This window comes from Gouania willdenowi, chromosome 8 (assembly GCF_900634775.1).
Source record: "Gouania willdenowi chromosome 8, fGouWil2.1, whole genome shotgun sequence".
Taxonomy (NCBI): domain Eukaryota; kingdom Metazoa; phylum Chordata; class Actinopteri; order Blenniiformes; family Gobiesocidae; genus Gouania; species Gouania willdenowi.
The window spans coordinates 24,138,495-24,165,251 of NC_041051.1; the positions used below are offsets into that span (position 1 = coordinate 24,138,495).

A 26,757-nucleotide genomic window follows, 5' to 3' on the forward strand; every position below is an offset into this window, starting at 1 on the left:
TTTGGAGTCAGTTTGTGTATTTTTGTGTGTTTTTAGAATAGTTTTGTGGGAATTGGAGTGATTTTGTTGTCTTTTTGAATATTTTTCTCTCATTTTGTTTTTTTGTTTTTGCTGTTTTGTGTGTTTATGAAGGAGTACCATTTAATTTTGCTGTCCTTATTTTTCCATGTATTTTTGGGGTCATTTAGTGTGTTTTTGCTGTTGTTTTGTGCATTTTATTCATCATTTTGTAGGTTTTTGGAGTCATTTTGTGCATTTTTTATTGTGATTTTGTCCACTGTTTGTTGAGATTTTGCAATTTAGTTTAGTTTAGTTTATTTTTTTGTCATTTTCTGTATTTTTGCTGTTCTTTAGTGTATTTTTTCCTGCAATTTCGTATGTTTTTGGAGATATTTTGTGCGTTTGTATTTGACATTTTGGTCATTTTCGGTTGACAATTTGTGATTTTGTGTTTTCTCACAGCCATTCTGTGTGTTTGCTGCGGGAACCGCATTACATTTGACAAAGAGCCGCAAGTGGCCCCAGTTGCCCATGCAGACTGTAATTCCCTGAATCTAGTAACGTACACCCATTACAATTACCTGTACAAAAGCAAGTCATGGAATTTGGAAAGCACAGGAAAAGAAAATTTCGGCTGGAAAATATTCATTGACATCTTTAACTTTATATACGTTATCTAAATATTCTAGTAGTTGTTATTGGAGGAAGTATACTGTAGTTTAAAAGCTATTCTTCTTTTTGGGGAGGGCATGTCTAAAAACCATGAACGCCTCATCGCAGATTCCCAGGTTCCGTGAAGGCAGCAGCGGACGGGCTGGACTGCCCTGCCTTATTGATGAAATAGTTTCAAAGATGGCGGACTTCCTGCCGTCCCGCTCCCTTTTATCGGTATGTTTTCCTAACTGTCTCCTCACAAGTAGTGAGGCAGAACAGTTACGGAAGTCGAAGGAGATAGATAAATGTATAAGACAAGATAAGACCTATGTAAAGAGGTTAGTGAAGATTCTGCTGCTCGGAGCAGGGGAGAGCGGCAAGTCCACTTTTCTGAAGCAGATGCGCATTATTCACGGACAGGACTTCGATCAGAAGGCCAAAGAAGAGTTCAGAGCCACTATTTATAGTAACGTTATCAAAGGTAAGAACACATACACTTGTGTTTATGCTGTAGCAGTGGCACTTTGGGCAGGTTACACTGGAAGCAGTACAGCCATGCTAGCTCAGCTGCTGATCCACCAGTCTGCCTCTCTGCTAGTCTGGTTAGCTGGTTGAACAAACCAGAAACGCCCATAGCATCGTGCGGGGTGCTGTCACACCTCCGAAGGGGGTTAGGGGTTCTGTTCACTGGGTGTCTGAGGTGTTACTGGTGCTTTAGCTACTTGTCGGTTTCATACATAAACATTCAGGTCAATCTGAAGTGTCCAGGATCTCTGTTAGTTTCACTGTTCACTGTCATCATGTCAGCAGGGGAAGTTAATATGTGAGCTGGGCGGTATGAACCACGACTTATATCTCGATATTTTTCCTCAAAATGACGATATGCGATATAAATCTCGATATTTTTTAACTCTTTAACACCTGTAATATTAACAAAGTGTCTGGTAGTACGTTAAACGTAGACATTGCCCCCTGGACTATAGATACAATTTCTACATAAGCGCAATGTGCCTGTGTTTTGCTAACGTGGGTTCGAATCCCAGATTTGACAATTTTTGTTTTTTCATTTCAACATATTTAACATGGCAAATTCCACCTTTAAAAATACATTTATGACAAAAATAAACACTTTAGGGTTAGGGATAGACTTAGAGTTAGGGTTAGAGCTAAAATAAAAGTGTTAGGGGGTAGCTAAAAAATAAACGAGCAAAAATACAAATGACAGAACTTTAATAGGTGCACCTATCACGTGACATAAACTGGCCAATGAGGGGTGCTGCGTATGCATAGAGTGGCAGTGTACGAATACATTTAAAGTACCCGTAGCCACGGCATAATATTAACATCTCCGCCTGGGTTTTTGCATTTTTTTGTTTATAAAATGGTCAGTAAATGTCCTATGAGGAAGTGCCTTTACCCTTTGTCCATAGCACTTTAGACTTCCAATAATATATATGTGTATATATATATCTATATATATTGGACAATTTATTACATGTTCCACTAGTGTAATATCAGTTTAAAATGAAGAAAAACACAAAAACAAATTAGATTTTTTTTTTTTTAGATTAAGTAGAGAAAAAAATAATAAAAGCTCACACGAATAACAGATTTTTTTTTCCAACAAATGTCTCAAATCTAGAATGTACAGAACTATTTACAATAAATTAAAAAAAAAAGCCATTTTATGGCAACTATAACAATCAGAAGCCAAAGCAATTTCTTTGCGGGGTTTCTACGAAAGTGGGGACAAGATTACCGTAATGTTTGTAGGTTGCCAGTAAAGCGCAACATGTTAGCTTTCAGAAACAGTTGGAATTTTTCCAATAGATCTAGTTTTAACAGAGTTACGGTAATTTCAATGTGCGCATACCAGGATGTGTCTCCGGCGACGCAGTAGGCGTGAAAGGGTTAACTCAATGAAGTCTGACCAGAAAGACAATTCATGGTTAAATTTGCTCATACAAAATGCAACACAGGCACATTTATGTACAAACCGCTGCACAATTTGTGCCACTTTAGTATTTTTCTCCTCTCAGGGACAGCATGTGTGAGTGAGTTCTGTAGTGGGGCTTGTTTAGGAGAAGGTCGGGGTTTGGAAACAATCAGCAACTTCTAAAACGGGTATTTTAATACAAAATAAGCTATAAAAATAGATATATCGATATCGTCATTTTCTATATTGTGAAAGTAGAAAACTCGATATATTGCCCAACTCTAGTTAATATCAAATTACCATGAATGTTTGTAGAGATGCCTGAAAATGAAGTATCTGTCAGCAAAAGCCATTTCTTCCACACTCATGTAATTGAATAGTGTTTATTGTTGCTGAAAAAAGTGCAGTTTCTCTGTCTGTGATATCATGTAGCATGTGGCGTGTAGCATGTAGCAGCCATAACATCACCACTTAAGGAAGGAACAGTGGTTAATAGTAAGGAGAAGTAACAAAACATAACAGAGGAAGTAGGCCTGCGCAATAAATCGAGATTCAAGAGATGAGGTTTTTTTATTTTGGTGATATAGAAAATTACAATATCACCTATATCAATATATTTATAATTTTATAGCTTATTTTATATCAATATACTTGTTTTAGGAGTGGCGGCTTCTGCTACTTCTCAGAACAGCATAAAAAGCTCAGTTAGATGGATTAGTGAGTGCACCCTAACCCAGACCTTCCCCTAAACAAGCTCCACCACAGAATTCGCTCACATGTGCTGTCCTTCATCGGTAAAAAAGACAAAAGTGGCACATATTGACTTGTGCAGCTGTTTGTTAATAGCATTGGGTAATGAAGATAAAAGATCCATAAAGTATTTTGACTTCTCGTTAAGCTGGGGACCCAGTAAAAGCCTGTTAACATTAGGAAAATAATGTGGTTAGAATAGAATTATTTTATTGTCATTGCACAAGTATAAAGAAATTGCACATGCCCCTCCTAACAACATTCCAGTACACTTCAAAGATTAAAGCCAAACAGACACAATCATCATAAAAACGACATAAGGTACAGTAAAAGTCTGTCGGAATAAAAGATTCTTCAGTATGACAGTTCATCAGTTTACTATCATGCTACGATTTGTAGCTCGGAACAACTTCTAAACTATATTGGGGACACATTTGCCATCCAGAAATGAATTGATTACTTACTGACTCCACCTACTGCTGTAGGTATTCGAGTGTTGGTGGATGCTCGAGAGAAGCTACACATCCCGTGGGGCAACTCATCCAACAAGCGGCATGGAGACACCATGATGGCCTTCGACACGCGCTCAGCAATGGCTCGTGGTCATGGAATGGTGGAGCCCAAAGTCTTCCAGCATTACCTGCCTTCTATCCACGCCCTGTGGGCTGACCAGGGAATCCAGCATGCCTACGACCGCCGCAGGGAGTTCCAGCTGGTGAGTAAGTCTGTGACAAAGCCACGTGCTGGAGCCCAGTCTGTGCCGCACCATTGTTTACCCACAATGCAAAGCTGCAGTAGGCTCCTGTCCTTTATACAACATGTTTTTTTTTTTGTTGTGTGCATTGTTTTGCTTTGTTTTTTTAATGTTAAACAATAACTTATTGTTGGGTTCACGACACTATTTTTATCAATATTTTTTCTGATACTTGACTGTAATGGTAGATTCCGATTAAAAGGTTATTTTAAAAGCAGATCAAATAAGCGAGTGCACCCCGCTGTAGAGGTTTACATCAGACCTCATTATAGGAGAATTCAGCACCCTTTTATTTACCACAAAAGCTGTTTTAAGACTTTCTAATGAGATCTAATCATGCTTGCTTACTTTGCAATGGTTTCATTTGTAGAGCCTCTAATTTTCCATTTCAAAATGTCCCCATTGCGATAGAAAAATACACAATTGGCCAACAAAATGCTCAAAGCGATATTTTCTGCAATAATGTTTAGATTGGTCATTATTCTAAATGCTGACATTTATTGTGAAAATGTGGCCCTCATATCAGACTATCATATTAATGTGGCCCCTGCTGTGATAAAAAAAATTCTCATCACTTATGTATTGGAATTAACCTATTAGTAGGGATGTAAAGATTATTTGTAAGGCAGTTAAAAAACAATTCACGGTTCATATCGATACTCTGAAAATACCCTAGCCACTAGAAGGCCCTCAACCTGGCAACCCCACCCTGTTTGTTACCGGTACTGTGCATTGCCATGCATTTGTTTGTAATTATAAACTGGTAACCTAGAGAGTGACGTTGGACCTGACCTTGCCATGATTGGTCAGCTCATTGTAAGCAAGTACCGTGGAAGAAAATACCTGATACAAACAACAGGACTCATTATGTCAAAGATACTTTATCTGTCCATAAGCGTAGGCAGCGGGCGGAATCGGGCGTTGCACTTTTAAAAAGAAAAGGAACTATTATGCAGTTTTGCATTGTTTACTGTAGAACCAGAATTCAAATTAATAGGCCTTTTCTTCATTTGGTGCAACATTTTCTAGTTTTTTTTTCTGATAAAAATAAAGGAATATTTTTCAGTCATCAGTTGTCGACAGTAAATTGTGAGAGAATTGTATTGTGAACCCAGTATAGTGAATCGAATTGTATCGGGAGTTGAGTGAGTCGTTACATCCCGACCTATTAGCAATAAAAACCAAAATCGTCCTAACATCTCTGTGTAGCTCAGCCTTTGCTGAACATTTGAAAAACTTTGATTGTGGGTTTCTACAAAGATTCTCAAGTCCTCCTCCATGTCTGCCAATGAGTCGTTATCCAGATTACTAGGTTTGATTTCTTTTTTTTTGTTTCACTGCACTGTGCTCCCTCGACATCCCATCAGGCAGCTCAACTATGACGTTTCCTTTCGAGGGGGTAATTTAGAATACACTTATGTTTAAATTAAACTCAATTTTATATATATATATATATATAATTTTTCGGGGTTTTCTAATTTAATACATTTTTTCCCCCACATTTTTCATTCGATTATAGAGTATTCTTCTGTTTAAGGTTAAAATGTCATTTCCTTCATCTTTTTCTCAGGGGGAGTCGGTCAAGTATTTCCTGGACAATTTGGAAAAGCTTGGACAGTCGGTAGGTTCCACCCACACAGGCTGCTGATGATTGTGATTGCACTAGACCAGTGTCTTCAAAAGAGGAATACAATCATTGTTTTCCTGTCGTTACTCAACTATCCACAACATGTGCTCTAATGGTTTCTCCAAGGAGCTGCAAACTCAAGGGTTAAAAATGTCATCCTCACTGATACTGAAGCTGCAAACCACTCCACCCAGTTTCTTACTGGTTGATCAGAGCGTGCTTCTAAGAAGAGGAAAATGATTTTCTTCAGAACAGGCTTGCATCAATAAAGGAGTGCTCTTTAGTGAATAATTCACTACTTTGCTTGAATTTATCCACCATCTTTTCCCAAAATAATGCAATAATTGAAAAAATAAAATCATGGCAATCGCAGCTATGTTAATTTTGTGTTACATTTCACTGACATTGATTTAGAAAAACACCCCCATGTTCCCCCATGTAACAATACCAAAAAACACACAAAATGACAGAAAAATAAAAAAAATTTATCTAAATTCAAACTCAAGATGACTAGAAACTGAAAATATACAAAACATCCACACAATTCCAGAAAAGAACGGAATATGAAAATAAATATATATAAAATTACACGAAAAAATTACAAAGTAGAAGAATAATATATACATAACTGTATATTTTAACTACTAATTTTAAATATACTTTTACTTTTTTAGCTCAACTTTTGTTGTGGGTTTATACTATGCATTGTTGTGGTTTTATTATGCACTGTAAAGTGACCTTGGGTGACCTGAAAGGCGCTGATTTTCAAATGACATATATTATTATTGTTATTATTATTATTATTATTATTATTATTATTATAACTATTAATTAGATAATCCGAAACCCTGAAAAAAGTATTTAATGCAGTATTTTTGTATTCCATTTGTTAAAACTAGGATTGCACTATATTGGATTTTAGCCAATGCTGATATTTTTTCTCCACACACCTAATTGCAGAGATCAATTAGTTTCTGTTGTGGATTTAACAAACACAACAAGATCACTGAGCGCAAACCTCTGCCAAGCTCCAAATCTCCTCTTTTCCAGCTATTGCCAGTTATCTGGATCAATGATTCATTCACATTTTAAAGGCTTGGAAGACATTTTTATCCTCATTATAATAACAGGTCACAATGTATGGACACTCCCATTTTTTCCAAAAAAAATCACAATAAAATGCCCACCTGGCTCTGATCTGGATTAAACTCAGTATTAAAATGTGGGAAACAACCCGACATCACTGAGTCAATTTTCCTAAATGTCGGTCAATTATGAACACAGATATGACAATTTGAAATTGTACTAAGCTGAAAATGATGTCACATCAGTAATCATTCTTTGTGCAAAATTAGCAAAATACGTACGTTCCTACTCACAGCCTATCCTACTTAAAACAGTTATAACAAACTTATCTGTATTTGAGGGTAAAAACTGCATTTTTATCAGATCCATACATTTTGTGTCACAGCTTTTTATGAGGAAAAAGTGTTTAGAAATGCATCAATTCAGTGAATAATTTTTTTTGAGATTGAGTGCATCTATACTCACACTCCTGCAGTTTGCTCCACGCACACAAGAGGGCGCCGCTTTGTGAGAAAGATGTCTCCAATATGATGTCTATGGGTTGATTAAGAAGGCAAAGCCTGTTATTATATCAGTTAATTATGAATCAACAGTATTAACATGCCCATAACACCGTGCATCACTTGTTCAAAGTAAACTATTGTAATTACTGCACTGTTTGAAAATAATCAGTTAAATCTGTAAAGTAATAGTGATCGTTCGAAATTACAATACACTTTTACCTCAACACACCTCAGCAAGATGCATACAGATCACATTTATTGTATTTAAAGCTTGAGTGTTATATGTTTAGTTCAGCAGCAGACACTGCACACATACAATTTAAAAATGTTGGCAGGTTGTTTAAAAAATAATATAATAATATGTTGAAATGCAAATGTGGGCTGATAAGATCAGAACTGTTAGATAATGTAAGGTAAGTGTATATACTGTATGTCTATACTTATATATCATGACATTTTGTTTGTAGCATGTGTTGTTTCCGCACTCGAGAAGCTCGTCTTTCTAAAACTCAAAGGATTTTGACATGAAAAAAGATTTTTGTTGACTGCTTAAGTGTCTAAAAATTGCATTATGAAAAAGGTGATTTGGTCAGACTTTGGAGATTGATTCTCCTTTAAAAGCTCTGTGTGTTTTGCGCTATATTTGAACCAACCAATATCTTTATTCTTTAATGTGTATTAGGGCCTATCAGTTTAATCAATTTTACCGAATTTGTAGATAAAATTGATTTTTATTTTGCAAATTTGAGTTAAAAAAAATAAAATATTTAAAAAAAAAAAAGTTTTTCTTTTTTTTCCACCACAGTTTTTCAGACTTTTAAGCGTTACATCCTTGTGGGTTATCGTATGATGTGAGCCAGCTCCCTCTTTGTTTACATGTGTTTACCCTTTGAATAGGCTATATGTGTGCCACAGGCATGTTTAATTTTTTTATTCACACTATGCTGAGATGCTAAAGGAAGAGTTGCACTTTTGACAATATATCTGATGCCTGCAGTCATTTTTAAATTGCCCAGCCCTAATGTGTAATGTTGAAGCAGAGTGGAACTCATTTTCACTTTGTTGTACCAGCTTTTGATTACGTACTAGTGCAGAATACTTGGAATGTAAACATGTGTTTCTATTGATCTTGTTGCAGGACTACCTTCCCAGTCAGCAGGACATCCTTTTGGCCAGAAAACCCACAAAGGGCATTCACGAGTACAACTTTGAGATAAAAAACGTTCCCTTCAAAATGGTTGACGTGGGCGGTCAACGCTCAGAGAGAAGACGCTGGTTTGAGTGCTTTGACTCGGTCACTTCCATCCTCTTCCTCGTGTCCTCTTCAGAATACGACCAGGTTGGTTTACACTCAGAACAAATACCATCGAGATCAAAGGTTTGCTGAAACATGTATTAGTCAATGACATATTTATTCTCTGATACTAAGTTTCCATAAGTGATAAGCTGATATTCTCACTAGCATCCGCTAACTGTAGCTTTCAATTAAAAACCTTGTTTATTTTGTTTTAGATGAGCAATGTTTAACATTTTAAATTTATTGTAATGATTTTGTAAGTGATCGCAATGTAGACAATCTAAACAAAGCCACATGTTACAGTTATGATATAATCATCTGATTGGGTTTTATGTAGTAGTCCGATATGATCATATACACAGTGATGGACAGTATTGAGGTAAACTTAGTGCTGTACTTAAATATGGTAGTATTTTCAAGTATCTGTACTTTATTTGAGTTTTTTTGGGGTAATACTAATTACTTTTACTTCATTTCAAAGACAAATGTTGTACTTTTTGCTCCACTACTTTTTCATGGATGTGCTCATTTTTCTTACTTTTTTCTAAAGTCAGACTCACCTATACATGTGTACTGTTTTTGATCATTCTGGGCCTTATTCACCCATGTGAGTAAGTTAGAAAAATAATATTAAAACGTTACAAGAGGACTCATTAGGGGAAGGGAAGGGAAGCTGGGAGGGGGCGTTAGTGTGGTTGTGTTGTTTCCTCCAGATTTCCACATGCTGACTCTCTCTACCCTCACTTGTTCTTCTTATTCCAGTAGACTAGATGCAGCAGAGGCATTTGTGTTACTGTTTGAGTTCAAATGCTTCTCTATATTATGAGGTCCTCTTACAGAGAGATTTGACATAATCATTATGTTATTTTTCTCTCCTATGGCGTTCATTACCAAAGTTTGAATCCAGTTTTAAGTGGAAGTGTGTAGTAGTTGTGTTGATGGAGGACACATTATTGGAAACTGTGTTGTTTTGAGTTTTATTTCTCTGGTTCACCATATTTTCCAGACTAAAACTCACATTTTTTTTCATAGTTTGTCTGGTCCTGTGATATATAGTCAGGTGCGACTTATATATATATATAATTGAACATGTTTTAAAATGTTAAAGCTGCAGTTTACAGAATCCTCTCTCCGCTCCATTTTGAAACCGATTTGTTCCTCCTCAGTGGGTTTATTTTCCCAAACTCGCCTGTTTTCCAGAGTTTTAGCCTCTGAGAAGTCACTTTCTGAGCAAATCTACGCAAACAGGCTGATTTGCGGCCTACTTATTCATATTCATGAGTGGGCGTGTCTATAGACAGAACACTGACTTCCTCCTCCCCCCACGGTGACGTAGGTCCAGAGGACGGCCGAGAGAGAAGGCGGTAAAATATTCAGCCAGAAATGGTCATCGAGCCGCAGGAAGAAAGTTTAGAGTGAGAAACTTCAGGAACAACTGGCTGAAAGCAGAGTGTTTTCTTACTACAATGAAGAAAGTAAAAGAAGCTGATCAATTTCAGGCTAAAAGCAAGTTGACCATAGCTGCTTACTGGTAATTTGCTTGTTGGACTCGCTGGCTTATGTTAATTTAGCCTATTCAGCCTCCCAGGTACGTTCTTTGTTAGCTAGTTGTTAGTTGAATAACTGTTAATGTGTTACAAACGACCCGTACACCTATTCAGCCTGTTGTTCTGTTTGCTGTTAATTTGCTCCTCCAGATTAAATGTCTATTCTTGGTCTTGGATTTTGTGGAATACATTTCTAAATAGATGTGATGAATTGGCGAGTGTGACTTATATATGGTTTTTCCTCTTCATGACACATTTTTGTACTTGTGCGACTTACACTCCAGTGCGACTTGTAGTCTGTATAATACGGTAGATACAGATAAGAGATGAGACATTGTGACCAATTGATTATTGCTCCAAACTGAAGGACGTGTGTGTATTTTCACTCCCAAGGTGCTCATGGAGGACCGGCAGACTAATCGTCTGAGTGAGTCTCTCAACATCTTCGAGACCATCGTAAACAACCGGGTATTCAGCAATGTTTCTATCATCCTGTTCCTCAATAAGACGGACCTGCTTGAGGAGAAGGTGAGGCAGGTGTCCATCAAAAACTATTTCCCAGAGTTCTCGGGCGATCCCAACACCTTGGCCGACGTGCAGCGCTTCTTGGTCGAGTGCTTTCGTAAGAAGCGGCGCGAGCAGCAGCAGAAACCGCTCTACCACCACTTCACTACTGCCATCAACACGGAAAACATCCGGCTGGTGTTTCGCGACGTCAAGGATACCATCCTGCATGACAACCTTAAGCAGCTGATGCTGCAGTGAGGGGACTACGGTGAAGAAAGTGCCTTCGTTGGTTTGTTTTTTTTACCACGGCCCGTTGAGGGAGAGGACAGTCCTGGCATTCACCCCTCGACCTTTGAACTCTGACTGTTAGTGACGCCCACACACTCGCTCACCCTATGCCTACCTGAGCTCGTTCACTGTGACGTTTAACAGGATCATCTGTCCAACCTGTTCACACTCTGGTTCTGCTTTTTCATTCCTACAGACTTGGACAAACTTGTTTCCTTCCATCAAAGCAAGAAAAACCCACAAATATTTACTGATGGAACTAGTTTGGGTTTGTTTTTGTCAATGATTTCTTTGGGCCGCCGTACAAAAGCAATGTTGGATTTCAATCAGCAGTATTCAATAAGTTATTATTTATTATCACTTTTGGCAGTTTCAAGTGTCATCAGTGACCGCGGTGGATTTTTCTTTCTTTGATGAAACCAACACACGTTCCCACGTCTGTGTGTGTTTCTGTTTCACATTCACACAATGAAGGAAGGAAGGAAGAGTTTGAACTACCTTTGTTTTGTTCAGAGATTGGTTTTATCCCTAAATTTATAGTAGTTAGTTAGAACCATGAGTACACCAGGGCTGGGTAATGTAGTGTTGGTTGGTTTCCATGAGAATAATGAAAAAGAGGAAGAACCTTGGGCTGAATGTATAGAATTTATTCTGAGCGTCCACAACATTCCATTTTTATTTTTTTTTTTAAAAAACTCCTTTTCTGTTATAAAAACACAGTCATCTGTTTTTCTTTCTAATTTAAGATTTGTGTGAGTGGCGATACACTGTAAGTAGTTGGAATTGTTGTGGTGGGAGAAGGGAAAGGGCAAACATTCAGACTAGGGATGCACGATGTTTTAAACTCATTTGGAGGATACCGAAGCCTAGTCGGAATGGACGATGTTCAATACTTCACTATAAAGCTGATATCGATAACGTGCCGATAATATCGTTTATTAAGAGCAGTTGTTAAAGCGTCCCTAGATATTGCAAGTTAGCACAGTGTGACACGCGTTTCAAGCTGCTTGTTAAGCCACTTTATTTAATCATCTTCCGTACCCGACGTTTGATGATGGCCGTTCCATTTCAGGTGTGAGGCGTGTCCGCCACAGGAGAACCAATAGAAAACAGCCTTCTGTTTGACCTCTATCCTGCTTTTGGTTTTTGACATGTCTGCACTGGTTTTATCCGCCTGCGTCTGCAGTCTTTTTAATGCCATAATGAACATAGTATTAACATGGGATTTATGTCCGAGTCGGACGACGCCGACTTCACCGTTTCTCGTAATAAAATCCATGTGCCTTATTATTATTTTTTAATCAGTTGTACAAACGCCAAAAAAATGATCACCAGTGCCGATGCTAATTTGTGTTGAGCCCCTGAAATAACTTTACTGATTTGTATTGATTGTAAAAAATGTGTGAACTTTTTAATTCTAACAACGGACTGAAACAATCACAAAAGCCTCAAACACCACGAGAGTTCTGTATGATTCCTTACATGGATCTGAGTTTGTAGCAGGTTTTTTTTAGGGGAACTCGTGGTCATGAATATTAGCGCCCTGCGATTGTATTCAAAGTGCCACAAATGCAAAAGAATTCTCAACATAAATGATGATGTCTGATCGACTGTTATTGAAATCTCTCTACAGCTCACAGAGTGTTTTTCCTGCTCGTTGCTTGTTTCCCAGTTTTCACGTATGAGTTCGATGTAAAGGGCGTGTCCAGTGAGCCTGTGGAGAGTTGAGGATTCCTGTTGGTTCCACAGTGCTGTAAATGTTGTGTATAGATCAATGTGTCTTAACTCATTTTTATTGTCAAAAAACATATTGTGATTAATCGGAACTGCCTCATGCTCGTTACTAACAGCAGACGTAACCTTCCACAAAGGGTTTTCTTACCTTAGGTCCTAATTTTGTTATTATATTCAGTGTTAAAGAAGATGAAAGGGTTTAAGGAGACGATTCTGGTCCTCGCATCACAAATACTTTCTCTCCGTGCATTTTCCTGCACTTCTTATTCCTATAAAATGATCCCATCCTGGGGTTTTTTTTGGGGTCCCAATCCTGTTGAATTAAAGTTTTAAATGGATTCTTCATTGTTTAGAGCAGACATGACCAACTGGCCAGTGTTCATTTTGTTGACTAAAAGTTTTTCATAGTTTTCATTGACTACCCTTTTTTTTAAGTGACAATAACAAGATAATAAAATATGTACAGCGAAATACACAAAATTAATATATATATATGTACAAAATGACAATGAAAATCTACAAAATGACTCAAAAACATACTAAATAACACCAAATAAACAACAGAAATCTGCAAAATGTTCTGAAAAAAACAAACTAAATTACATTAAGTTGTATTAAAAAACAACAAAATGACTACAAAAACATACTAAATTACAATAACTTGTACTAAATGACAACAAAAATACTCAAAAGAACAACAGAAGTCACACAAATGACTCCAAAAACACAAAATGACAACATAAATCCACAAATTCTCACAAAAACAATGCATAAAATGACAGCAAAAATACTTAACATGGGGTCGTATATCCACAAAAAAACACACACAAGACAGCAAAAATACACAAACCTATGATAAGAACACACAAAGAATAACAAAAACTAAACTCATAACGCTCAAAAACAGACAGAATTACTCCAAACACACAAAATGACTGCAAAAATACACAAAATGAAACCAAAAAACATAGAAATAATGGAAAAATACATAGAACAACATAAAAGCACACAAACCCTTTGTTCTTTCCTGTAATAATGCTCATTATTCTAAATGCTGACATGGAACATTTATAATGTGACCTTTTGGATCAGATTCAATCACATTTTTGTGATTAAATTTGCCCATTTTTGATTAAGTAGATGACAACCTACCTGATACTGTCAAATTTAAGATGTGCTGGTTTACAGTTAAAATACAGTAGTTGCATCAAATAATGTCACGAATGAAGAGGAAGCAGAGATTTAATAGAAATGTTCATTTTCGAGGGTTGTTACTGTGGAACTTTATCTGATTGTAATTTCCACACTGGCAGAATGTGACTGAAGTCTATTATTGTGTAAGCTTGAAGAGAACATGTCAAACTCAAGGTCCGGGGGCCAAATCAGACCCTTTAACGGCTTCCAATGTGTCCCGCAGGGCAGGAGAAAGTAAAAATGATATAGAGAACGTGAATCGTGTAAATTACAGACTAATCCAGCTGTGGATATCCGTGTCACTCCAAATACGAAAAATCAGTTAAACACCACAATATTTGCAGGGCTTACAGTTTCCCCCCCATGATTATATTACATGATGGAAGACGTTTTTAATTGCTAATTGTTAAAAGAAATCTTTATTTTTCCAAAAACCTAGAACTTTCCTCAAATTATTCCACAGAATTCCCTCAAATTAAATAAATAATGTTCACAAAATTAAGGAAATTTAAGTGAAGATCTGTCTTTTATTGCTTGGATGTTGTCTGTGCCTGAAAATATCAGGCACCAGTACAAACTGGTGCACATTAATGTTTTTCCCGCCTACAAACTGCTTTGTGTTTTGGCCCCTATTTGTTATAATCATTGAAATCGTGATCCTATCATCATATGATTATTACTATAATACAAAGAAAAATTTCAGAAACTTCCATGGGAATTAACCGGAATAAACAATGAATTTAAAAAATTGAAGGTCAACCCTGAACAGAGATGTTAACTATATTTCGACAAACGTATGAGCATCATCTTGACTTAAATATCGAGATTTTTATACAAGTATTCATGAGGATATCTCTGCTATTCCTCAGTCACATACGCGTGGTTCACTGCTTACTATGGGGGTGTTGAGGACACGCCCCCCCCCTGCATCCACCATGCACTCCGTTGTTTGAACAGGACTTTCTTTGTCATTTTATTTCATTTTCAAATGAGAAATGATTGAATCACAACATTGTCTTTTGTTTTTTTTTTTTGTTGTTTGTGAAAGAATAGATTTTTAAATCAAATCACTAATTGCTTATTATGTCGACTATTAAGGTATTGAGTTGAAATCACATTTGTGATGTTTAACATCCTACCACTGTCTGCAAGTCCTAAAAAAAAAAACAAGATGCTTAATAAAAAAAATAAAAAAAACTTGAATAATTAAAGTTGTACTTACACATAAATCTGTTGAATCGTTATGTTTTTTTTTTTATCGTATTATTTTGAATGGATGCTAATATTTATGATAGGATATAATACAGTTATTTAAATTTACTCCCAGTCTTCTGTTTAAATCCAATAAATAACTCCCATGAAAAGTTTACATTTTGAATATTCTCCAAATTCCCGAGCTTAAATCGCGATGGAAATGTACCGGGAATTTACTGTATATAGCTAGCTTAAAATGTCACTAACATACATTTAGCTGCTTTTAAACGTAACGTGAAAACAAACCAAGGCGTCACATTTATACAGTTTGTTTTTAACAACCTAACAAAAAATGTTGTCATTGTCAACACTCGTGTGTCATCTTTGTATTAAAGTTTGATTTATTCAGCCGTTGCCAAATGAATGATTTTATATTTGTTTTAACGCTGATGATGAATGTAAATATATTTTTATCAAGAGCAATGGGGTAAACTAAGCTTGTTAAACTTTATGCAGAATTAAAATTATGAACACTTATCTTTTTACATGCACCTGTGCATTGAATTAAAGCAGCTGAAGAGGATAAATACACAGTGTAGGCCTCAGATCAATAAATCAAGGATCAATTGCTAAAAAAAAAAGATGTAAAATGTTGAAATGCCTGCTCCAAAGTTTGTTTTCATCTCCACTGTAAACACTCTCTTATTGATATTGTTGGTAAAGTTTGGTGCATTGCATTGTGGGATGTGGAGTCTCTGCACTACAAATGTAAACAGATGGTGAAAGGTTTTTACCCTGTGGCTTTATTCCAGTGAAGAGTCACATTACACACGTCCCTGGTCTCCACTCGCATTCATGACTCCATGGCTTTATTGCAGTGTGGCATGCTAATGCTAATGCTAACCCCGACAACACCCACATGCTGCTCTGCTTATAAAATGGAAATAAGATATTTACAGCCTCCAAGTTTCTGTTATTTTTTTTCCACATTTTCGTTTTTTTATTTTATTGTCTTTCTCGAACCATTACAGTTAAACTTCCTGAAATTGTATTAAACATGCTAAATACTCACTAATGCAGTCATAGGAGATTTAGCATGAGATTTGACGTCCACTTTGCTAAAGCTAACAATAGACCACCAGTTTTAAAAATACAGTGTAAATGTGTGATGTTGTTCTAAAACGTGGGTGAGGGTTTAGTCCGTGTCATAGAGACATTAGTCCATCGTATCACGTTCTGTTAGATTTTGCGCGAGAATTGACATTTCCGTTTCCCTGACAACATTTTTAATTGCATGTAAATGTGTGATATTTTCATAAAACATGCATGTGTAGCTACTTTCTTGGTGTGTAACGATCCATCAATATGGATCGAATGGTTAAGCAAAAATCAAATCAATGGAAATGGTTAAAAAGAATGTTTTTCATTGAAACGTAAAATTGTGAAAACATCCAAATTGCTTTAGGTGAAATGTAACCGATTGTGTTAAATTGAATTAAACCAATTCAAAATTAAATCGTGGCAAATATTGCAGTTGTCAATATTGGATCGTCGTGAAATAATATTGCATATATATATATATATCTATATTTTTTTTTTAAAGGAAATTATTTTAACTTAAAAAAATAATGATATTATAATATTGCCATTTCTGTTTCAGGAACTGAATTTTCTATCAGTTTTAAGCCATGGCAGAAAATCAGAGGCTGTAGATCTTGCAGTAAATGTTGGTTCCAGCTAGGGCTGCACGATTACGGCCAAAATATTAATCACAAATATGTCCATCAATATTGTAATCACGATTCTAATCACAATTATTTCTCATGTTAGGAAAAAAAAATCTGTTTTTATACACTATTTTTAAACTAACAATTTTTAAATAACAATTGTACTAAAAACATATTTAAAAAAATATTTAAAACGTACCAAAGGCTAAATAAATAAATACACTATTACAAAGTGCAGAGCCCATATTATAAATGTAAATATTGTAGACGATCAGGTCAATTTAATGGTGGCAAACAAAATCGTGATCACGAATAAAACTGGATTAATTGTGCAGCCCTAGTTCCAGCTGTTGTCACCAACTTTAAATAGCACTTAAAGATTTGTTCAGTTCCAGTCATCTAAACATTTTTGGTACAAAGTCCCTGACTGGGTCTAGCAGAGCCGAAACCATCCCCGTGTTGTAGAAGATAAAAACTCAAAAATGTGCTTTTCAAGTGATGCATTAAGTGAAATGTGCAGCTGCATTCCTTCTATGGCAGCGTGTCACAGTGAGCGCCAGTGTTTGCAGTGTTTGAGGTAATATCACGCAGCGCTCGGGCTAATCCTGCTCCTTGGGCTGTTGGAGGTTCTCTGGGACCAAGTCCACCTCCAAAGAGTCCGGCTGCTCGCTGCTGTGAGATATCGTCTCCTCTTCCTCATTCTTTTCCCTGCTTGGTTTTTTGCACATGCCCGACTTGGCTGGTCCAACCAGAGCCAGGCAGATGGCGCTGAGGCCGACGCCCACTGCACAGGAGAAGAAAGCAGCGCCGTAGTTCTCTGTGACATCCACCAACACACCTGGAAACCAAAGGAGAGCGTTTCTTAGCCTTTACACACACATTCAGTTCAGCGGCTTTGATTGATTGATTTAATATTGTTTGGAACATGAACACAACAGCAGTGTATCTACCACAATGAGAAAATAATGACGACAATAATTAAAAAACAAGAAGACATAGTCATCAACATCCAACGCCAGATTGGTTAACATTATAACTCACAACCTTAAAACGGAACAAGGGCAATATAGAACTATGGAAAAAATTATTGCACGCTTCTCATTTTCGAACTCCATCAAGGTATTGACGCCCTGAAGCCACACACCAAATTTTGTTATTCTATCTTAAACATTTTCTGAGAAAAGCTGTCCCTTTTAACTCGGACGGATGGATGCACAGACGAACAGACGGACGGAGCTCAAACCTATATCCCCCTTCCACACTTTGTGGCGGTGGATAATAATAAATCAAACAAAGCAAAGAGTGAACAAATGGTAACAAAATCCTGCACGTAAAGCCTGTACATGTTGGAAAAGGAGGAAGTATAAACTTATATGATCCTACCCCTCGTAATATCTCCTACTATACGTATAATCTTCTTATAATATACACCTATTTACACTATACATCTAGTACATATATTTATGTATACAGTATCTATATAATTATACAGTTCATGTAATCCAGTGTTTCTCAAATGGGGGTACATTTACCACTAGGGGTACGCGATGGCAAATTAAGTGTCAGTCTTGGTCTCATTCCAGGCGCGATATGACCGGAAATTATAAAAACGATAGAAATAAATGTATTCAAAAGCCACGAAATCAGGGTTTTTCAACCTTGGGGTCGAGGCTCCATGTTGGGTCGCCTGGAGTTTAAATGGAGTTGCCTGAAATTTCTGAAAAATTTAAATAGATTTTTGAAATTTTTCAATTATTATTATCATTTAAATTAAAACAACACACAATCTTAAACAACTTCTATCCTTTCACTTTGTGAATTTAGTTAATAAAATATCTGAGCTTAAACATGATCAAAAACAAATTCTAGAAAAAATGTCTTTGGGGTCGCGAGAAATTCTCATTATTAAAATGGGGTCACAATCCAAACAAGGTTGGGAACCACTGCACTAAATAGTGTTTCTTTCCGCTTATTTACAAAATGACATTCTTTAAAATATGTTATCACTCATTCATTCTATCATTATGCTCTCAATGGGGGTACTTAGATTCAGAATAAGAGAAAGGGGGTACCTGAGCCAAAAAGTGGTTTGAAAACCACTGATGTAATCCACTATATATTCATCTGTCCAAATGTCCACATACATAAGTATATACACATATATTTATAATATATATATTTATTTATTTTTAACACTTTTTGTCCGTGCGTACAGGGACTGATTGTTCATTTTGTCTCGTACGTTGTCTCAACTTTTTCAATAAATAGTTTCTGAATATTTTTTTAGATAACTTTTTGTTGTGCTTTAAATGATATTTAACCTGTTTAAAAATCTACAATATCTGCTAATGTAAGTAGTTTTGATTAATGAATGGTGGCTTGGTGTGGTTCAAATATCCTGTATTATGAACGGATTGCTCGTTTTTTTAAGTGAAACTAATGGTCCTAACCTTGTTTTGTAGTTATTGCCCCTAAACTTCTGCACAATATGTGAGATATGGTCATATTATTTCATTACCGCTAAGTGGAGGTCCAGCCAGACCACCGAAGCTCTGGATGAACACATACACTCCCACACATGAAGGCATCCTGTGGATTCCCACCACGTCCTCCTCAGCCAGCATGGGGATGTGGGTGGAGCCAACCGTGCCCATGAAGTAGCCATAGAGCGCACAGCAGAGCAGCAGACCCCAGAACTCCCAGACGATGGTGAAAGCTAGCAGAACCAGGCCCAGCAGGACGATGTAGGACAGCAGCACCAGTGTCTTCTTACACGACACCCTGCTCAGCACCAGCCCCACCGTCAAGCGACCAAAGATTTCAGTCACAGCCATCACAGAGAGCATGGAGGAGGCCATGGTGGTCTCTACGCCCCGGCTCTTACTCAGCTTTATGACATAGAGCTGTGGAGCGAAGAATCCCAGAGTGGCAAACAGGCCAAACAGGGCGTAGCAGACAAAGGCAGGCTCTCTGAGCACCGATACGTCCAAGAGTTTAGGGCCCGGGGGCTGGAGGGGGCCTGCCTTCGTCTCTGGGACGGTGCACAGTGTCTCCTCCAGCTCCATTTCCTCCTCCAACTTTAACGCAGCCTTTAGGTCAACGTTTGAGGCAGAGAGTGAAGTCACGCCCGAGTCCTCCGAGCCTCGAGACGCGCCTGAGTTGATGAACACTTTGGTTTGTTCATTTTCCAGCTCATAAACAGCCTGCATGCGTTCCACTGAGAGCGAGTCCTTCTCCGAGTCATCCTTCGCACACTCTGGTTTGATGATTATTGGACGAAGAAGAAACCCACAGCCAATAACTGATGCCTGAACAAACCCAAGGAGAACGAGACAGTCGCGCCAGCCAATGTGCTGCTTCAGTGCAGACAGCGCTAAGGACAGATGGACAGATTGTGTTAGCATCGTTATGATGGAAGCATGTAGCATAAAGGTCTCATAAATAACGTTTAGAAATGAGTGTCACTACAGCGTCCCACATCCAAATGTTGAATCTAAACTCAAAGGTTTGGTGTCCTGTTCCAGGGCTAAACTGTGCAATAGCTTTCTGAGATCTCAGGAAAGTTCACGTTGACTAGTTCCACACTACAGTCTCAGCCTAGGTAATGACTAAGGCAGGGACGATCTACGAAGTTCACAAAACGAGACGATATACAAAACTAGGCTCACAATGATGATACAATATTTTTGGAAAGGGAACAAAGATTTTTTAACTTTAATTCTCGACAAACTTAATCTGGGTAAGACCTTCTCAACTTATAAAAATAAACAATAGTGAACAGTGATGTTTTGGCACTTTCATTGCCTAAACGTAATTTTGAAAGACATCAAGAAAGAGACATTGTGCCGGCTCTCTTTTGATTAGCTACATTATGTTCTACGTCACATACGATGCACTGGCACGCCTTGGGATGTGGGATAAAACTCATACTGGGCTTAACCTTAGACACGTTAATCCCAAATACCTGCTTTAGGTACTACCATTCACTCATTCCCCCTGTTCACAGCCACCACCATTATAGCTAAGCTTCACACTTGTCACCATACTGGCTGGATTACACAACATAATAAGCACAATTTATTCTACAACCTCACATCTCACCCTCACTGCAAAACAGTCTATTCTTTCCCACCTTTCTATTTCCTGCCTTAAGTCTCTCCTCCCTGCTGCCTTTCCCCTCCCCCCCCCCCCCCCCCCCCCCCCCACTTAGGTGTAACACTGCTCTCCCTTTTTATATCCTCCCTATAATAAAAGATTTCTTACCCTTACACGTTTTGGAACCGATTCTCTGGACAAAAACAGTCCGACTGTCTTTACGTGTGTAACCTAGTGCTGTGCATTTAATCGAAATTCGATTCCAATTATTACACTCAACGATTACAAAAATAACATTATCAAGAAAAACGTTTCTAATTTTTTTATTTTTGTATTATACTTATGTTTTATTTGCTAAATAAAACAAACTTTGTAAATTTAGGATACAGTATCTACAAAGAATAAACGGTGACACACATGAGAAAAAACGATTATTGATAAAACATTGAGTTGTTTAATGCACACGCATGCAAGCTCCTTGTACAAAAAATAAATACATTTTTGGTTTGACAAATAATCGTGATTTCAATTATGACTAAAATAATCGTCATTAATATTTTTTCTATAATCGAGAAGCCCTAATAAGAAAGTCCCATTTACGAGCCAATACCAAATGTGACGTGTTAGGTAATGCATGTTCTCACCATTGGATAAAGCATTTTCCTGTTTGTTTGTTTTTGTCAAACTCATTTAAAAATAGCAATTTGTGCCAATAATTATGTAAAACAATGTTTTATATGTTGTTGTACTTACCTGGAGCAAATGCAAATAAGGCAAAAGATTCTCCAGAGGAGGCTACGGAGGTGACGAGGGCTCGTCGTCTGGAGAAGTACTGGGTGAGGAGGGTGAGAGTGGGGAGGAATGCGAAACAATAACCGAAGCCTGTTAGAAAAAGGAGCAGAGAAAAGGGGACATGGATGGAACAGTCCAGTGGACAGGTCTGGAGAAACTATTCCTCATGTTGACACGGGTCGGAATCTCTTTTGAGTTGTTCAAACAGCGAGAGGACAGGCACAAGGACCTCAGTCATTACAGCAGCTACACAAACAGTAGAAAACTGACAGATGTACCTGTGACAATGCCTACAGTGATATACATCTCATTGATGGAGTTGGCGAAAGCAGAGCCGATAGTTCCGAGACTCATGAGAAAGCCTCCCATCATCACCACGGGACGATAGCCAAAGCGATTGCTCAGCCATGTAGACAGAGGAGCTGAGGAGGTGAAAAGCTTATAAAAACTCTTTGAACAGAGCAGTGGACGATGGAGGGATGAGAGACTCACCGGTGAAGGTAAACATGAAGGCACAGATTGATATGACCCACGACACGCGGCTGTTGCTCTCCCTGAACTCTTCCATCAGATCGTCCAGGAACACGCCCAGGCCCTTCAGGGTCCCGTACGTACAAACCTCCACCATGAAAAAGGCCAGAGCCACGGCCCAGCCCCAACCCCCATCGGGAACTTCTGTGTAGACATTTGGCTCCAAGCAGCACCGTGGAATGGACAGCCTCATGGTGACAGAAGGCCTCCTGGTGCAGGACGCAGACAGGAACATTACAGGACTGAGTTAAGACACACAGTTTGTCAATGTTGCGTGAAAACGGCTGCAAATCTGAGTGCACATTTCATCATACGACAGGACCAATGTGTGGTTTATGAAACATTTGTATTTGACCAATACCAGCTTACAAATGATCAGCTGACGGCTGAATTCAATCGTCATTAACATGTTACACCCTCAAATATTCCTGGTTTAAAGGCCCCGCCCACTGAGGACAAACAAACACTGGCAAGGAAATAAATGTTTCCGAGATGAAAATCAGCATTCTCACAGCTGAGGTGAAAAAAAACAAACGTGTTTTTGGTAGTGTGAAAACTGGAATTTAAGGAGCTTATTTAAAGGTCCAGTATTATGCTTTTTATCAACCATTTGTTCTAAGAACCCCAACAACATAGTATTTGAGGTTTATTTTTCCAAACTCGCCCGTTTTCTGGAATTTTAGCCCTCTGAAAAGTCACTGTCATGACGCTTCTAAAAACAGGCTGTTTTGGAGCCTTCATACTTATGCACGAGTGGGCGTGTCTGTAGATGATGACTTCATGCCTCGCTCGTGCGAGGGTGATCAGTGATCACCAAAACGATTTCTTTTGTTATCCACACACTCCTGTTATTGTTTTCATTATTATTAATATTATTATACATCAATTTTATATAGCGCTTTTCTGGGTAAGCTGCAAAGTCACTTTCGTCTCCTCCTCTCCTCTTCTAACTAAAGGAATAGGGTTAGGGTTAGGGTGATAATCAATTGTTTTGTCCAACCGCTGCATTGCATTGGGTTACAAACATGTCAGATAATGACAAAGGCAATACAAAGCAATATAACAGTTACTAAAAATGGAACTGCTCCCTGGGGGCTACACTGTGGCTGTCCACTGCTCCTCAGGCTCAGGGTGGGGTTAAATGCAGAAAACAAATTTTGTGTATCTAGCTTTACATATATCACAATAAAGTATAATGTATATCTATATTACAGTGTTTGGTTTACCTGTGAGGTAGTTTGAGAGGAAGGAGCTCACATTTTTATAGGGTAGGAGGAGTCAGGATTGTCAGGAGGAGGAGTTTCCGCTATGTGATGTCACAACGCGAGAAAAATCCAACTTGCTTGTTTGGAGCTGACTTTTTATGAAATGTGGAATAACAAGGGAGGGAGGAGAATCAGAATCAGAATAAAAAAAACTTTATTAATCCCCGTAGGGCAATTAGAAGGCAAAAAGCGGCATATAAAGAAAGAAAGAAAGAAAATTGAGGAAAAAAAAAATTGAAATTAAAACAGCACTGGTGATAATAATAATAATAATAATAATAATAATAATAATAATAATAATAATAATAATAATAATAATAATAATAATAATAATAATAATAATAATTAAAGCTGCAAGCAGCATTGAACGGACTCTCGCAAACCACATGGATGTCGGGACGTGGCGCACGTTGAGGTGTGTTGCATGTCGGGGTGTGGCAGAAATTCAAAGTGTTGAGAAGTAGTTGACCATTTTCAAGGATTATATCACAAACTTTCCTGCAATGTTCTGTGCAAATATAACGCCTATAATGTCCTTTTACCAACAGGTGGCACTATGACGGTTAAGTTGAACCATAACTCATTTGTATGGCATACAAATGAAAGATTCTAGAATTAATTAGCATCTACTGAGCTCTACAAAGTCTTAATAACTTCCATAAGCGTAGCACATCATCCAAGTGAACAGGCTGCTAAGAGGAATATTTCAATCTATAAAAGATTCAACTTTATTGTCAAGATTGTTTTATAACACAACCAAATGTACATGTATGTTTAAAACAAAAATATGAATGTGTCAAGTACTTTAACAGTGCAGTGTTGGATGCAAGATGTATTTCTCTATTAAAGCAAGGAATCTGCCCGTCTGTGATGATGTCAAAATTTTGCAGAAGTTCCACCGTGACGATATCATCAGTGCCAGCTGGGAGCAAATACAATTTTCAAGGGGGCGCCAATGAGTCATTTTGCCATTCACATGTCCAATTCCCCTAAAAAATTAATTTTTTCGCAAGTCCTAATATGCGTTCAAATTTTAACACAAATTTTCAACGTGTTTAGGCCCTCAAAAATGCGATCAATTTTGTAATAAAAATAATAATAATAAAAACGAGGTGCATTACAATAGGGTCCTATGCACCATTGTGCTCGGGCCCTAATAATAATAATAATAATAATAATAATAATAATAATATTAACAGAGCAGAACTTTTTCAACTTTGGCAAAAGGAATGTATATCACTGTCCTGAAACTATTATAAAGGCATTTTTCATAATACTGCCCCTTTAATATTAGGCTAAATAGGATATGTTAGTTAAACATGGATATTAATAGTAAATGACACCACTCCAACACAGTAATGTTGTATATTTTTTTTAATAATGTGTTGTAGGTATTTTAATAAAAGTTACATATACTGTAGTATTTAGCAGTAAAAAAAAAGATTGTATAACATTTCTCTGATTTTACTACCTATTCATTCAAAGGTCAGTCACTCACAGTGTGTGGGTGTTACGTGGCCTTAACAATGATGTAATAGTACAACGTTAAGGTGAATGATTTATGTTTTCCATAGTGCAGACTTGGACCATAAAATAGTTGCAAAAAACAACATTTAGGAAGTAATACCAATATTTTTCATTTTATTTAATACCTGGACAGATTGTTCCTGAGACTACTGTAGTGCAGGGAACATCATCATAAAGCTCATGAAGCATTACGTTGGTGTTTCCAACTCCAAAGACACATGAAACCGAGTCTGAACCACAACAGAAGTGTGTGCAGGAGTCAGCGGGCTTTAGAAGAATGACAAACACAAAGATATGTGTGTGTGAAAAGAGGAAAAAGTCAGAGAACACAGGAAAAAGAAAAGTGCCACAAGCGGTCATCGGTCTGATTTTGTGCGGGTCCTGTCCTACGAAGCTGGATAAGTACATTCGTTATCATCACATTGTTCAGCCTGAGTTACCATGGTGATTTAGCCCCGTAAGAAATCAGCCAGCGTTGTAGTACACAACACACCGAATAAATCCCGGGAAGTTAGCGTGAGAAGAGGAAATCCAGCCATCAACTTTTCTGTTTTGGGGATATCAAAAATTACAATATCGACTCAAGTCAACTCAAGTGGAATATATTGATCAGCTGTTTGTTAATAAATGTGCCTGAATGCGCAATTGCATCAGCATAATTAACTCAGAATTATCTTTCTGGTCAGACTTAATTTGAGATAAAATTCTCGAAATTTATATCATATATCGCCATTTTGAGAAAAAGTAGAGATATGAGTTTTGATCCATATTGCCCAGCCCTAGCTTGAATACAGAGCCAAGAGAAGGAGCAGAGGTCCAGTGTCCTCTCAGAATTACAATATGCTCAAAGGTGAGTATGGATTTTTTTTTTTTTTTTTAACCAAACGACGCCAAAAAAAAAAAACTTACATACTGCAGCTTTAACAATTAACACAATATGGGCAGATTTATTCTAAAAAGTAAAATCAAATTGAAGTACACCATTTTACAGCCATTGAGAGACAGACATGGCACTTCACAGTGGTACAACAGTGTGTGTGTGTGTGTGTGTGTGTGTGTGTGTTTGTGTGTGTGTAATATTATATTATAGTCCACATTGCGCCCATCTACCAGATGTTTCACAACATTCCACATCCGCAGCCGAGTTAACACGTGACTCACCCACAGACACAGATACAGATAGACAGACAGAGGAGTCTGTCTGTCACAGAGCTACGGACAGCAGCAGCATCCTCTCCGCTCCCCGGCAGCTTCTTACCGGCTCCAGCCGGTATTTAACATGAGCGAAGCCACGTGCGCGCGCACTGTTTGTAGCTTCATCACGCGCATCATCCGTGAATGATTTTCTATTTACGCTCCTCCTTTCTGCTCGTGATACATCTCTCTGTAATAAGTGTATAGACATTAGCTGCTTGGTTTGGACATCACGTTGTTGTATTAAAAGCGTTGCAGGGACGGTTACCGATGCTCATGGGCGTTTTTCATCACAGCTTTCTACAGTTTTTACTCGTAATTTAATGACGTTTTGCCAACGGACATGAACGTCACGCATCTACAAGAGCGCGCACGCAGCGGCACAAGGAAGTTTCTTCTTCCTGTTAAGAGTTCCGTATTTATTATAACGTGTGTGTTGTTGTAAGAATTCATTCTATGGATCTAGATTTGTGTCTTTATTATTCAATTAAAAAAAACAAAAACAAAAAACATTTCAATCAAAACGTACACTTTCAATCAAAGAAAAAACGTTTT

The 26,757-nt window shown here is 37.6% G+C and overlaps 2 protein-coding genes across 2 annotated transcripts; one reads left to right on the plus strand and one right to left on the minus strand.

Moving 5' to 3' along the window:
- Positions 1-834: 834 nt before the first annotated feature.
- On the plus strand, positions 835-13,097 carry LOC114468042 (guanine nucleotide-binding protein subunit alpha-13). The gene is made up of 5 exons (XM_028454673.1): positions 835-1,135; positions 3,826-4,055; positions 5,665-5,715; positions 8,449-8,649; positions 10,548-13,097. Exons 1-5 carry the CDS (start codon positions 853-855, stop codon positions 10,917-10,919), a joined length of 1,137 nt encoding a protein of 378 aa, XP_028310474.1. The 5' UTR covers positions 835-852; the 3' UTR covers positions 10,920-13,097.
- A 2,760-nt stretch (positions 13,098-15,857) lies between these two features.
- LOC114468847 (monocarboxylate transporter 7-like) lies at positions 15,858-26,659 on the minus strand. The gene is made up of 6 exons (XM_028455966.1): positions 26,170-26,659; positions 22,178-22,425; positions 21,964-22,107; positions 21,647-21,775; positions 19,317-20,171; positions 15,858-17,636 (listed from the first exon to the last, which is right to left on the minus strand). The coding sequence occupies exons 2-6, from the start codon at positions 22,407-22,409 to the stop codon at positions 17,398-17,400; spliced, it is 1,599 nt and encodes a 532-aa protein (XP_028311767.1). The 5' UTR covers positions 22,410-22,425; positions 26,170-26,659; the 3' UTR covers positions 15,858-17,397.
- Between the last annotated feature and the right edge of the window lie 98 nt (positions 26,660-26,757).